The following is a 14,847-nucleotide window of genomic DNA, read 5'->3' on the forward strand; positions in this document are numbered from 1 at the left end:
CTGTGCTGCCCAGTGCAGTAGTTTGGGAGCTGACCTTGTTCATGAAGACAGAAGCAAAAAAAGGATTTAGTACATTAGCTTTTTCTACATCCTCTGTCACTAGGTTGCCTCCCTCATTCAGTAAGGGGCCCACACTTTCCTTGACTTTTCTTCATGTTGTTAACATACCCAAAGAAACCCCTTGTTACTCTTAGTATCCCTTGCTAGTTGCAGTCCAAGTGTGATTTGGCCTTCCTGATTTCACTCCTGCAAGCCTGAGCTATATTTTTACACTCCTCTCTGGTCATCTGTCCAATCTTCCACTTCTTGTAAGCTTCTTTTTTGTGTTTAAGATCAGCAAGGATTTCACTGTTAAGCCAAGCTGGTCACCTGCCACATTTATTATTCTTTCCACACAGCGGGATGGTTTGTTCCTGCAACCTCAATAAGGATTCTTTAAAATACTGCCAGCTCTCCTGGACTCCTTTCCCCCTCATGTTATTCTCCCAGGGGATCCTGCCCATCAGTTCCCCTGAGGGAGTCAAAGTCTGCTTTTCTGAAGTCCAGGATTCGTATTCTGCTGCTCTCCTTTCTTCCTTGTGTCAGGATTCTGAACTTGACCATCTCATGGTCACTGCCTCCCAGGTTCCCATCCACTTTTGCTTCCCCTACTAATTCTTCCTAGTCTGTAAGCAGCAGGTCAAGAAGAGCTCTGCCTCTAGTTGGTTCCTCCAGCACTTGCACCAGGAAATTGTCCCCTACACTTTCCAAAAACTTCCTGGATTGTCTGGATTCCTTCTCCTGCTCTAAACATTTGGAATTCCAGTCTATTTTAGAATCTGAATTTTGATTAAGAATAGCTCTGCAGATGTACCACAGGTGCTCTCGAACTCATTTTAATCACTGAGGAGTGTGTGCCACTGCCATAGCAAACATGGAGGGCTGGAGTCTGGATATTGGTACACAAGAAAAGAGGCAGAACAATGGGTTCCAAATGCACAGCGACAAAACAGATCTGGAATAAGGCATTTTTTCTAAAGTTTTGCCATTTTCTGCAAAACAAATGCACAAAAAGTTGAATATTTTCTATGAGTAGTACCCTATGACTGCTTCCACTCTCCTATCACAGTTATATTTACTGTTTGTACTGCAGTACTACCTAGATGCCATAATTGAGGGGAACAGCGGTACAGAATGGGGAAAGGACTTGCTCAAGGTTGCAATGCTAATTTGTAGTAAAGCTGGGAATTGAACCCAGTTCATTGCTACTTTTCTCTTGTGCTGCCTCCTGTACACTGCTTCATAAATACTTGAGCTTAACTATTTTCCTACTATGATTCATAAATTCCATCTCATAGAAATGAGATAAACAATGCATTTCAAGGCACTTACTGAACTTTTCAGGCTGTTAAAGGGCATTCAGTCATTGGTACAACATGTCAAAACATTTAAAAATTCAAAATTTGTCAGTAAAAAAAGGGGAGGGAGACTTTCCCCCCATTCTTCAACCAGTTCTAGTCTTGAATACTAAGCCATGTAAAAATACCACCTGAAATGTGCAGCAATAATTCAGAAATGCAATAATTTTGTCTTATTGTTTAAATAGTTACTTACATCAGGGTTTTTTAGGTCTTTTAAAACACAGCACTATTAAACTTTTAGCTGAAAAGCACCATTTCTTTGTTCTGTATAGCTTACCGTGCCTAGAATTAACAGGATAATGTCTTGCATTTCTAATCCTCCCTTTGGATATATTCTTCTGTAATACCACAGTGGCAGTTCCTAAAAAAAACATGTACAAACCAATTTTACTGCAAGCAGTTTTAGTATTGTGTGCAATACATATGGTTCTCAACAAGGAAGAGAGAGAGTCAAGTAAGTGCCTGCTGCCTGGGTTCTACACTAGCCTTTATTATGCGCTCTGGACAAATTGCGCAATCAAGACCATCATGAATACAGAAATGAAATGTGAAACAGTCAAATAACTGACATCCTATTTGAGAGGCTGAAGTCATTATAATGATGACATTCTCATCTTCAAAGAACAATCCAGATCTTGAGTCTTGGGCCTGCATTATACCATAAGCTTGTTAGCTTCCATGTACAAATGGGAGGGAGGGGGGAAGCAGAGTTACAATTCTTACCCCCAGATTGAGCTAAACCCTGAGGTGGAGTCGAATGGGATCTTGCTTGACCAAAGTCAGATTTGGCAGCAGTTCTGCTCCTTTCAGCTTGACTTGCTGATAGACTTCGACTACCAGGACAACTTATAAAGCAGGAAGAAAAAAATACATATTTACCACTGCTAGCAACATACAATTATATTAATACAAATGTACTGCAATAAAAACAGACTATGTTTGAAATAATAATATCTAGGGGAGGATATTTAATAATTTATAACATTAAATGAAATATCATTATTTCCTACAAGGCAATAAGCAGTGAAGTACAAAACAAAGAAGAGTTATCTTGGTGATCTAAGCCACTTCTGTGAAAAATCTCTCTTTCTAGAAAAGGAGATGGGGTATAAATTCAGGAGGCTCTGCTGAAAACCAATATACGTGTAAGCAGGGTCTGCATGAGCTCTCCCCTGACAGTTACAGATGAGCTAGGGAAGAAAACTTCAGGAACCGACCTTGTTTGCACAGACAGATACACCTACTCTGCTTATGTGCGCAGCATCATGGGGCTGCTTTGCCCAAAAGATCACTTTTGGCTGGTGTTGCGTCACACATCATTCTGTTATTGAGTGCAGTGGTAATAAAGTGTTGTTATCCTTGTGTGAATCAAGGATAGCAGAACTGTGCTTGGCATATCCTGATTGAGGGACTCAACCTCAACTGAACTGCACTCGCTATGCAAGGGACTAGGGGGCCAAAGCCCAGTTGAGTTAAGAGATGGTGGGGATGGGTGTTTGTACCTGGTGGTGTGGGTGCCATCTAAGAATCCTAGCCATCATTTGACTGGTCTCTCTCTCCACTGTATATGACAGAGCTGATTATTTTGTTGTGTATCAGTAGAGCTGAAAACACTAATAACCAGGCCTAAACATTTGACCTGTGATGAGACAGCATCTTTGGTGAAAGCAATTGTCTAGCCTGCACTGGCAATGAGACTCCCCCCCTGAGAACAGAAAGCTGTGTTAAGTGGTGGCACCTCAAGACATCCTAGAGGGAGCAGAGGAGCAATGAGTGGCTGGCAGCACAAGCAGAGTGGCCAGTCAGGCAGCCAGTGCAGCTAATGGAGTGGCCAGCTGAGCAGCCAGATAGCAAGGAAAATGTCTTCCTCCCCCATCCCCCGCCCCGCACCAGGTGGGAGGTGAACTCATGTGAATGCACCTCTGGGTATTCACTGACCAAGGACAACAACTGTGAGTGGGGTGCAGTGGAAGGAGAAGCGAGGGGCATGTTAAAGGAACATTTAGTTGTTGGACTTAAGAACCTGAGGCAAAAGACACTGCCCAACCTACTCGGAGGAAGGTGTTTTACTCATGTTTTTTTGCTTATGAATCCTGCTTGCAGCATTTTCCTAAGTTAATGACAGGTTTCTTTCCCCCTTTTTATTAAAATTTTTCTTTTCTACACTTAGACTCTATGCTTGCAAAAGGGGAAGTATTGCCTCTTAGAGGCACCCAGGGGGTGATATGTAATTTTCCCAGATTCGTGGATTGAGGTTCGAGCCAGTTCTGTGTTGTATTGCTGAAAAGGAACCCCTAGATATTGAATCCAACCTTGTTGCCGCCAATTCCACATGGCAGAAGTGTTACATATGCAACTACAAGTAGGATAAGGTAAGTTGTTCAGCTTTTACTAGTCTAGGACTTTAAAAAAAAAAAAAAAAGTGGTGATTGTTACCAGATGTTACAGGGCTTATGGACTCTCATGAACCACCAGATTCTCAGCTGTGCTTGGTATCTCCTGGATGCAGGCAAGTTGGGGTGGATTTGAAGGAGCTGATTGCAGCTCTGATTCTGGGGCTGGTTATCTGGCTATAGTCTCCAAGGGGTAAATCCACAAGCCATACCAGAACAGCAGCATTCAATGCCCTGTTTTCTGGTGCTTGCCGGGGGATGGTGTAGGAGCTAGCTATACTAGCTGTGTGCTAGCTGGAGACTTCCACACACCAGGAGAAGCATCAGCTAGAGAGATCCAGCCCTTTTGCCCACTGCCATTACATTTAACTCATTCGAATTTAACCCATGTCACACAGGATTCAAGGTGGTCATCTCAACTAGCAAATGATGTGCATTTGGGAGGCCTGTACACCAAAGTATGTTTGAATTGTAAATATGTTACCCTCTCGCAGATGTGAGGTACTGCTTTCTGAAATCTCGAGGGGATCTCATTGTTTTGTTTTCACTTGCAGGAAGCTGCACTGTCTCGGATAACATCTCATTCATTAGGGAAAGCGCTTGTGAGACTCTAAGATTATGATGCTCAGACAACAGGGCTCTTTGGAGAAAAAGAGTAAGGCAAAAGTTACACATTAGTTCATTATATCATTCAGTGAAAGTTATTTATTTTAACTGGAGCTGTTTTATGGATTCCTCAGTTCACTTTTGTAACATCCTTTTATGATGGTTACTGAAAAACTTTCTGCAATCACTGAACTCAGCTGCAGAAATCTAAGGTACATTACAATAAACAACTTCAATAGAATGAATCAAAACATTACATTAAAAATAGTTAATAGAATACAAAAATATAGACCAGAAAAAGTTAAATATTCAACTTTCTCCCAAAGACAATTTAATGAGAATTCTGACACAAACTGTTGGTGATTTTTACATCAAAAGTTATTAATATCTGAAACTCCAGAGTTAAGACAGACATAATTAGCTAGGCACTGAGACTGGGGCAGAATGGTTAAATGTAAAAGTACATAAGAACTCCCAAAATGACATTCTCTGTAACTTACTTATCTTTTTCATCCTTCTTTTTCTGGCTCAATTTGATTTCCTTTGCAGAGACACCAAATTGCTATAAAAGAAAATGAAAACAAGCATTTAACTTGCTATACATTTTAGTTCACCTTCTAAAAATCTTTGAGAATACCTATGAACATAAGAAGAGCCATACTGGGTGAGACAAAGGGTCCATCTAGCACATGACAGTGGCCAATGCCAGAAGTTTCAGAGGGAATGAACAGGGCAATTTGGAATGATCCATCCCATTGTCCAGTCTCATTTTCTAGCAGTTGAAAGTTTACAGATATCTGGTGCATGGTGTTACATCTCTGACTATCTTGGCTAATAGCCATTGGTGGACCTATCCTTCATGAACTTATCTAATTCTTTTTTGAACCTAGTTATATTTTTGGCCTTCAGAACACGTGTTGTGTGAAGAAGTACTTCCTTTTGTTAGTTTTAAACCTGCTGCCTATTAATAGCTAATAGCTTTTGTTTTAAAAATTATTTAATATTCCAAATATACCCACAAACATTGTGCACAGTATTAAATGTGAATTCTTCTTTGAGTATGTGCTCATGTCTATTCCACGCTGGTCTCTGATGTCAAGACACCGGTCTCCATCTGCCCAGCACTAGTATCCCAGAGTCAGTCTCCAGAGAGAGGACGCCAGTCACCGTAACCTCGATGTCATTCCCTAGCACCTCGGAACTGCTCCCTGGCCTCACCACAGCTGGCAGGAGAAAGACAACGGCTCCTCCTTTGCCTTTGGACATGGAGTCATCTTCAAACTCCGGAGATGAGTCAGCTCCCCCACAAAAGAGGTGACATCATCCTGCCTATGCACCGGATTTCAGTGCAGGGCTATCTATGGGAGTTTGGCCTCCAGGGCACTGGGCACTTCAGTGGCAATATTGGAACCCGGGGTNGGGGGGGGGGGAGAGGGAGGGAAGGGGGTTCGCAGCATTATCCGGGCCATTCTCTCAGCCACTGTCATCCGTGGTCTCCCAAAGATGGGCTGCAGCCCCAGCTAAGCAGGTTCTAGAGGCTGACACAGGCTCCGACCATGGCTCTGAATCCTCGGCAGTACCGCCGGTAGAGACTACCCCAAGAGAGGTGGAAGATCCAGTCCCTCCAGCAGTGGTGGCATTCTCCTCCTCATCCCCAGATGAGGTGGTTATGGGCCCCATGATCCCACTGCCTCCAGGTGACTTTAGTGCTCACCAGGAGCTACTTAAAAGATTTGCTACCAACCTGAGACTGGAGGCAGAGAAACTGAAGGAGCCCATGAACAGCCTATTTGACATTTTGAATGCAAAGTGTCCTTGCCAGTAAATGATGGGGTGGTAAAGTTGGTGAAGGCACTTTGGCAGACCCAATTGTCTCTGCCCCCAATATTCAGAAGGGTGGAGAAAAAGTACTACGTTCCCAACAAGGGATTTGAGTACATGTGTTCTCACCCCCTGAGGTCCTTGGTGGTTTGCACGGCTAATGAGCGGGACATACAGGGCCAGACAAGCACCACACCCAAAAATAAAGATGTTAAGCAGCTCAATGCTAAGCTGCTAGGGAGATAAGCATTTAATATTTGAGACTCAGTGACACAATTTAAGGATTCCCTGCCTCAGGAGTCAAGGCAAGAGTTTCTGGTCATCATAGACAAAGGGAAGGTCGGGGTTAGGAACTCTCTCCAGGCCGCCTTAGATACAACAGACTCAGCAGCCAGGACAATAGTGTCAGCAGTCACAATGAGATGCAGCTCGTGGTTGCAATCTTTGGGGCTCTCTCATGAGATTCAGCAGTTAGTGTAGCTCCCTCAAAAGGGAGATCTTATACCGTTTTCTGAGCAGACCACAAACTGCATGTCCTCAAGGACTCTAGGGCTACACTATGATCCTTAGGCCTTTATATACCATCAGTTTTGAGGAAACACTTCATACCACAGCCACTGCCCAGGTTCTTGGGTGCCCCCCCCGACATGAGCCCTACAGGAGGAAAGGAAAAGGTTACAGACACCATCAGGGCCAATCTTCTTCCTCCACATCTCAGCAGGACACTAGCCAGTTCATGAATGGGAACAGGCAGTCATTATTCCGGATCCATTGTCCCCTTTATTTTCAGACCAGCTTTTGCCCTATCTACCTGCATGGTCATCAATCACATTGGACTGGTAGGTACTCAGTACCATAGCAAAGGGGCATACCCTTTAGTTTCTGTCTATCCCTCCACCTCACCTCCACTCCCTGTCCCTTTTCAGGGACCCTTCTTACAAGCAACTTCTCATCCAAGAGGTGCAAACCCTCCTGTGGGCAGGGGCTGAGGAAATAGTTCCTCCAGAACTGAGAGGGAAGGGGTTTTCCTTTAATTCCCAAGGCAAAAGGGGGGCTCTGTCCCATCCTAGACCTGCAACACTCAACAAATATCTCAAGAAGCTGAGGTTCCAAATGGTCTGCATGGTCTACATCAGTCCCTCCCTGAATCCAGGGAACTGGTACACCACACCCTTGATTTGAAAGATGCGTATTGCCACATCTTCATTTTCCGTGGACACAGGAGATTACTTAGATTCGTGATGGGCCAGAGTCATTACCAATTTACAGCGCTTCCCTTTGGCCTGTTGAGTTTTCACGAAGTGCATGGCAGCAGTTGCAGCCTATCTCAGACACTGAGGTATACAGATTTACCCACACCTAGATGACTGGTTGATAAAAGACCAATTGTGGGCTCAGGTTCAGCACAGTATCAACGTCATATAAGCCACCTGTCAGGCTTTTGGACTCTTAATAAAGGAACAAAAGTCCATGTTAGTCTGAGTGCAGAAAACAGAATTTATAGGTAATATTCAATGCATCTCAGGCCCGGGCCTTCCTTCTGGAGACCAGGTTCACAGCTATGGCAGACCTAATCACCCAAGTCTCAGCTAGCCCACTGATGACCGCCCATGTGTCTCTACAGCTTCTAGGTCACATGGTGGCATGTACCCATGTCGTGCAGTACACTTGACTACACCTCAGGTCACTTCAAATGTGGCTTATGTCAGTCTACTCCCTGAGAAGACATTGTTTAGACTTGATTCTAACCATTCCATCACCAGTTCTGGCATTTCTGATGTGGTGGTTAGATTCAGACTCAGTGCTGACCCGGGTACCCTTTGCAACCCCACAGCTCATGAAGACTTTGCCATCGGATCAGAGGCGTGGTGCCCACATTGGCAACATCAAGATCAAAGGTCTCTGGTCACCGGGAGAGCTTTCAAAGCATATAAATGTAAAAGAACTCAGGGCAATATGCTTGGTCTGTGAGGCGTTCCTTCCACAACTCTGCAAGTCAGTGCGGGTCTCAACGAATAACACAGTGGCAGTTTTTTTATGTCAACGAGCAAGGAGGAACTAACTCTGGGATCTTTTTCCAGGAAGCCTCAGACTCTGGGAGTTTGGCATGAAGCAGTCCATTCACCTGCAAGCATCGCATCTTAGAATGGGTTAGCAGATCGCCTCAGCAGGTCCTTTTCCTCTAACCACAAGTAATCTCTCCACCTGGAGCTCACTGGCCTTATCTTCCAGAGATGGGTGACTGCTGAGGTGGACCTGTTCGCCACTGCAGAGAGCAGAAAATGCCATTGGTTTTGTTTGAGGCTCGGTCAAGGCAAGGGCTCCCTGTCTGATGCCTTCCTGCTATCACGGAACAACAACCTGCTATACGCCTTCCCTCTGATCCTCCTGAAGATCAAAGGAGACAAGGCGAGATTTATTGTAATCGCTCCAGCATGGCCACGTCAACACTGGTTCTGAATGATTCTAGATCTTGCAGTTGAAGCCCCGTGGATGCGTCCACTCAGGTTGGACCTAATCCCACAAGATTGCGGACAGCTTCTTCATCCAAACCTCACCTCCCTGAACCTGACAGCAAAGGTGCTGCATTGCTACATCTGGACAAGAGGGCCTACTCGGAACAAATCCAACTGGTCTTGCTAGGTAGCAGGAAACCCTCTAGCAGAGCTACCTATCTGACCAAGTGGAAATGTTTCTCTTGTTGGGCAGCCGAGCGGAGCCTTTCCCTGACTCAAGTTTCTCTGCAGTCAATCTTAGACCATTTACTTGGTCTGAAGCACCAAAATCCATCATCATCGTCATCACTCAAGGTCCACTTGGCAGCCATCTCAGCATTCCACCTCCGATCCAAGGCAGATCAGTCTTCACTGATTGGGTATCAAGACAGTTCTTCAAAAGGTTGGAAAGGCTCTACCCATAAGTTCACGACCCAATTCTTCCTTGGAACTTAAACCTGGTCTTATCCAGACTCAGAGGCCTCCCTTCTGAGTCTATGGTGTCTTGCTCCCTGCTGACCCTCTCATTACTTCCTGCCAGAAGGGTTTCAGAACTTCAAGCTGTGACTTTAGGTCCTCCTTATCCTTCTCCTCTCCACCCCAAAGATAAGGTCCAGCTGCGCCCTCACCATCCTTCCTGCCAAAGGTGGTGTCGCAGTTTCATATCAACGAAGACATCTTTCTGCCTGTGTTCTTCCCAAAGGCACACAGTACGGATGAAGAAAGTGTCTTCATTCTTTGGATGTTAGAAGGGCCCTGGACTTTTATATTGACAGGACTAAGCCATTCTGCAAGTCAACACAGCTTTTCAGGCTATAGCAGATAGAATGAAAGGGCTCCTTATGTCACCCCAGAGAATCTCATCCTGGATCACTGCTGCATCCTGACTTGCTATGAGCAGGCAAAGGTACCACCCCCAGCTGCACTAAAGGCCCATTCTACAAAAGCACAAGCATTCTCAGCAGCATTCCTTGCTCAGGTACTGACTCAGGACTGCAACGTGGTCATCAGTTCATATCTTCCTGTGCAATTACCCAATGGGCTCAGGACGATGCCAGTTTTGGAAGAGCTGTGTTGCAACTGGCACATCTGTGAACTCCTGGCCCACCTCCAAAAGCACTGCTTGTGAGTCACCAGACAAGTAATGGACATGAGCAAGCACTTGAAGGAAAAACAGTTACTAACCTTCCCTAAGTCTTCGACATGTGTTGCTCATGTCCATTCCATGACCTGCCCTCCTACTCCACTGTTGGAGTTGATGACAAGAAGGAACTGGAAGGACACAGGGCCAGCGGCACGATGGTGCATGAGCACAGGCCTCCAGAGGGCACTAGAACCGGCCCTATGGATACCACTGAGGGGAAATTCTCTGTCAATTATACATGCAGTGCACACACACCTGACATGGAGTGGACATAAGCAACCCCTCTCGAAGAACAACAGTTATGGAAGGTTAGTAACCATTTTTTTTACTAAGCAATCGTGTTGTACTCTCTCTTTGAAGCTGACTGGAATCTGTTACTAATATTTACATTCAGGTTTTTGCATTTAATAGTCACGTGTTTAACTCTGTGTAATGGTTTCCAAAAAGCCCTGAAAAGACAACTCTAGCCTGGTCTGCAGCAAAGAATTAAAACTGTGGTGCAGAAATGGTAGTCATATGTAATCACTCACTATACCTGTCCACTAGTTTAATTGTTTTTCCACTCTTTTCTTCCTCTTGCTACCCATAGGCAGATGGGCAGATGAAGCGAGCATTAGGCCATAACTGTTTTAATAATTTAAAGATTAAAAATCTTGGGCCAGATTCTAAAGTGGTAGAAAATAAAGTCAATGGAGCTATGACTATTTAAACCAGTTCACTCTTTGTTTTTAGAAGAAAAAGTTTTTAGAAGAATAAGTTCCTATTCCTATGTTACTAACAGTCCCCTTAGATTATTAAAACTGAAAGAACAATTTACTGTATTTTTTATTATTTATGCTGTTTGTTTGTTTGCTGCACTTCATTCAGCTTGGACAAGGGCAGACTACTTAAGACTCTATTTCTATTTCTCGTGCAGCAGCACAATGCTGCAATGATTGAGTTATAAACTCTAAGAGAAAGTATTTTAATTTTTAGTAAATTCTAGGTTTTGTTAAAAAATAAATGTTTTAAATATAAATCCAAAATCTGGGGCCTACTCTCATGAGTACCTATAAAAGACATATTTTCTACCCTTTGTAAGAAAAAATACTTGCGTAAATTGTTAGCATAAAAAAAATCACTGAAGTATTGCCACCATAATCTCTTAGACGTTTACGCTCATATTTTTAAATTACTGCGGATTTAGTGGTACATATAATGTGCAGAAAGCAGATTATGTAAATTATAAAAAGCTTAATAAAAAACTGACTTCATAGGTTTGATCTCTGGGTTATAAATACCCATTAGGTGAGACAATGATGATGTCCCCAAAGTCTGGCTGAGTGACTGAAAAATGTATTTCAGAGTGAAAGAAAATAGATAAAATTTGACAAATTTGTAACTCTATATTGGTTTGTAAGCATAAGGGGATATTTACAATACCAGGTGCATCTATTTATTTTAAAGCTGTGATTCTGAGTCAACAAGTTAGTACTAACTGAAATGTATTAACTTGGAATACTAGAAGCCTGCTGTGAGTAGCTGGATAAAATAAAGAAAGACTAAGTGACAGTATGCGACATGGCAGATAGGGGATGGTGGTCCCTATGTCCTTTGGACACACTGTATCTTAAAATAGCACCCTGTAACCAGTGATGAGCTGACAAAACCTTAACAACCGGTACCCTACCGGGTCTTTGGCCGCACTTCGGCGGCAGGTCCTTCATTCGCTCCAGGTCTTCAGCAGCACTTCAGTGGCGGGTCCTTCAGTGCTGCCGAAGACCCGGAGCGAGTGAAGGATCCGCTGCTGAAGTGCCACTGAAGACTTGGAGCACTGCCCAGTGAGTACAAGCCCCAAGTGTTTTTTTACATGTTTTTTTTTTTAAGTCATCCCTGCTGGGGCCCCGTCAAAACTGTTCAAATCGGGCCCTGCACTTCCTAAAGCCAGCCCTGCACATCAGGGTTGCGAAATTGTATCAGGGACCAGGTAGGGAAGGCTCTGCATCCCAAAACAGCCTGTCCCACCCATCCAACCCCCTGCCCCCACATCCTGCCACCGACTGCCTCCCTCAGAATGAGGTTGCAAAATTGAACTAAGTGCTTTGATGAAGCAGTTTTTACAAGCACTAGTATGAACTGAAGCTAGCAGTTACATTAATTTAATCTCTGTTCTGTGGATATGATGAAAAGCTTGGGAAGAATTTAGACAGTAGCCATGGCAAATGTTACAGAACACCATTGTGGGTAAGGGATTATATAGCTACTGCCAGTGGCTGTAAACAAAAGAAATGATGTTAACAGTTAGCCAGTGAGAAACCATAGTATTTCCATTATTAGACAAATTGGTCTTAAAAGTTATTGCCTTTCTTCCTGATGTGTTAAAAGCTACTACATTGGTTAATAAAATTCAAAGACAAGGTATGTTTTTCCTATTCACAAAGTGTAACGAACAGATCCTCTTTAGAATGCTGGGTGATACAGTCTTACCATTTATTTCTCCAGCTATTTTTCTAAGCGGCTGCTGCGGCTCGGAGACACCTCAGCTCTGCGTAGCTGAAGAGCTGAGCGTCCTTTGCCCGAGAGCTACCTCCCCCCGTTTTCCGCGCAGCCCCCATACCTCCAGCCCGTGTGTCCCTGGGCAGGTGTTTCCCCGTGCAGCAGCAGCAGCTGGAGCTGGGGGGGTAGGAAGTTGCTTCCCCGCAGTGGAGAGCAGTGGGAAAGTTGGAGCCCTGGGAGGAGGCGGCTGGGTGCTCAGATGCCGCCTGCCGCCTCTGTGCCCCCGCAGATCGCCAGAGTTGTAAGTTGCAGCCTCCCTATTTTCTTGGACATGTTCGGCTTTTTGGAAATTCCTCCCAGACAGGGATTTGAGAAACAAAAAGCAAGACATGTCTGGGAAAATACGGACATATGGTAACCCTAACAACTGGTTCTAAACTTAACAACCAGTTCCTGCAAACCAGCTTCAGCTCACCACTGCCTGTAACTCTCATACTCATCATTTGTATATGATTATGATATTTCATTCAAGGCATGAACGGTCCTGATCTGCTGAAACTCAGTGTTCTTTCAAAATGTGTGTATCATAATTGTATATGGAATTATGATATTCTGCTATATGGTTATTATCGAAATATGCTGTGTGTCCAGGAGACGCCTACGGCTAGTTCTCCAGTGGCAACAAAGGAGGTGGCTCAAACCCAAATGGGTGTTAAGTGATCATCATAAACCATTGACCAGAAAGGGAATTATAAAACAAGATATTTACAATTCTGTAAGACACCAGTTCTCAACAGGAGCTCCACAGCCCCCTGGCTAAAACCCAGAGCCTGAGCCCCAGCACCTCCCGCAGTGCTGAAACCAGGACTGTGGGGTTGAAGCCCCACTCCCCAGTGCAAAGCCCTGATCCTCAGTGCCCCATGCAGGGTTGAACCCAGAAGCAGCAGGGCTGAATTCCAGAGTCCCAGTGCTCTCCACAAGGCAGAAGCCCTGAGCTCATGGGCAGAGGTGGGAGGACACAGGGGGTTGCGCCCCCCCCCCCCCGAACTATAGTGCAAGACAAGGGCAGTCCCGGGGCAGCTCCTCTCCCCACCCCCGTTCCCCCTCCTCCTCTCCTCTCCTCTGGCCATGTCGGAGGCAGGAAGCCAGAGCTGGGCACACTGCAGGGCAGCTGGTGCCATGGAGTAGGACACCATGACGTTCCCTTGTCTCCTGCTGCTGCTGGTGCGAGGGGTTGAAGCTGCTTCTCAGTGCCCAGCCCCCTTTGCTCACATAGCCTGTAAGAGCTGCCTGGCCAGGGGGCCTGGCTCCATGCCTGGCAGAGCCCTCAGGGAACAGGGACTGCAGGGAAGCCCTCCCAGCATGCAGCCCCTAGCAAACCCCCCACCTGCAGCCTGAGCTTCCCCACCACCCCCACACAGCCCCTAGTTACCCCCCTCCCTGAGCTACTTCCTACCCACACACAGCCCCCTAGCTGCTACCTCCCTGCCCTACACACAGCCCATAGCTACCCCACTCCCTGATCCCTGAGCTACCCCACTCCCTGCACACAGTCCCTAGAAACCTCTCCCCCTGCACCCTGAGCTACTCCCATCCCTGCCTACACCCTGAGCTGTTTTCAAACTTTTTGAGCTGAGCCCCCTACCTTTCAGTTATAATTTTTGGTTGCCCCACCCCTACAACCCAACCAGGTGGGTGGCTTGCTGAGATGAGTCAGAGCTTAGAGGTGCTACTCCCTCCCTCAACCCTGCCATGCAGAGCTGGCTTGAGCCCTGCTGGCCTCTGCCCACCCAAAACAGAAATCTAACTGCACCTATGTCTGAGCCCACCCCAGCCCCCAACTGAGAGCCCCAAGTCTGTCTGTCCATCCCCTGCCTCGGGCCCTGCAGTTTTTATAGCATGTTGTGTGGTTGAGAACGCCTGCTGTAAGAGACAGTTGCACACTCATCACACAATGAAGACTGCTTAACGCTATGATTCAGTTGTGCAAGCACCACACAGCGAGGACTGCTCAACTCTGTATCTCAACAATGTCCACTAGGACATGTCTGGGCCAGTATCTTCCATGGGACATGAATTGAGAGTAGAAGGGACAGCGGCATCATGAGACCACCTCTCTCCTCCCCCACCTACACTGAAGGCAAAAAGAACGCTAGGAAGACAAAGACTTTGAATTGAAGAAACTGGTCCCAAGTTGAGAAGGAAATTCAGTGTGTGTATTAACAACTGTAACCTACCTTCAACATCCAGTGGGGTGAGAAAAGCTGTTTGAGTCAAATCTTGCTTAGTCTGAAAGTTTAGGATTTAAAATTGTAAAAGTTAAGGTAGCCCCCCTTAATAGCTTACAAGCACCCAGTAGGGGTGTCATAAACAGACAAGAAAAGCTAATAGCACAGAAGTACTTGATATCTCTTTGACTGTAAACGGTTAACAAGTTCAGTAGCCTGGCTGTCACCTGACCAGAGAACCAATCAGGAGCCAGGATACTTTCAAATCTTGAGGGAGGGAAGTTT

General features: G+C 45.4%; 1 protein-coding gene across 1 annotated transcript in view; it reads right to left on the reverse strand.

Moving 5' to 3' along the window:
* Window positions 1–14,847, reverse strand: part of CPLANE1 (ciliogenesis and planar polarity effector complex subunit 1) — a 179,106-nt gene that overhangs the window by 6,793 nt on the left and 157,466 nt on the right. The window contains 4 exon segments of the mRNA XM_075066918.1: window positions 1,678–1,761; window positions 2,124–2,245; window positions 4,278–4,433; window positions 4,900–4,961. Coding sequence (XP_074923019.1) covers window positions 1,678–1,761; window positions 2,124–2,245; window positions 4,278–4,433; window positions 4,900–4,961 — 424 coding nt within the window.

Source organism: Chelonoidis abingdonii, chromosome 6 (genome assembly GCF_003597395.2).
Source record: "Chelonoidis abingdonii isolate Lonesome George chromosome 6, CheloAbing_2.0, whole genome shotgun sequence".
Classification (NCBI taxonomy): Eukaryota; Metazoa; Chordata; order Testudines; family Testudinidae; genus Chelonoidis; species Chelonoidis abingdonii.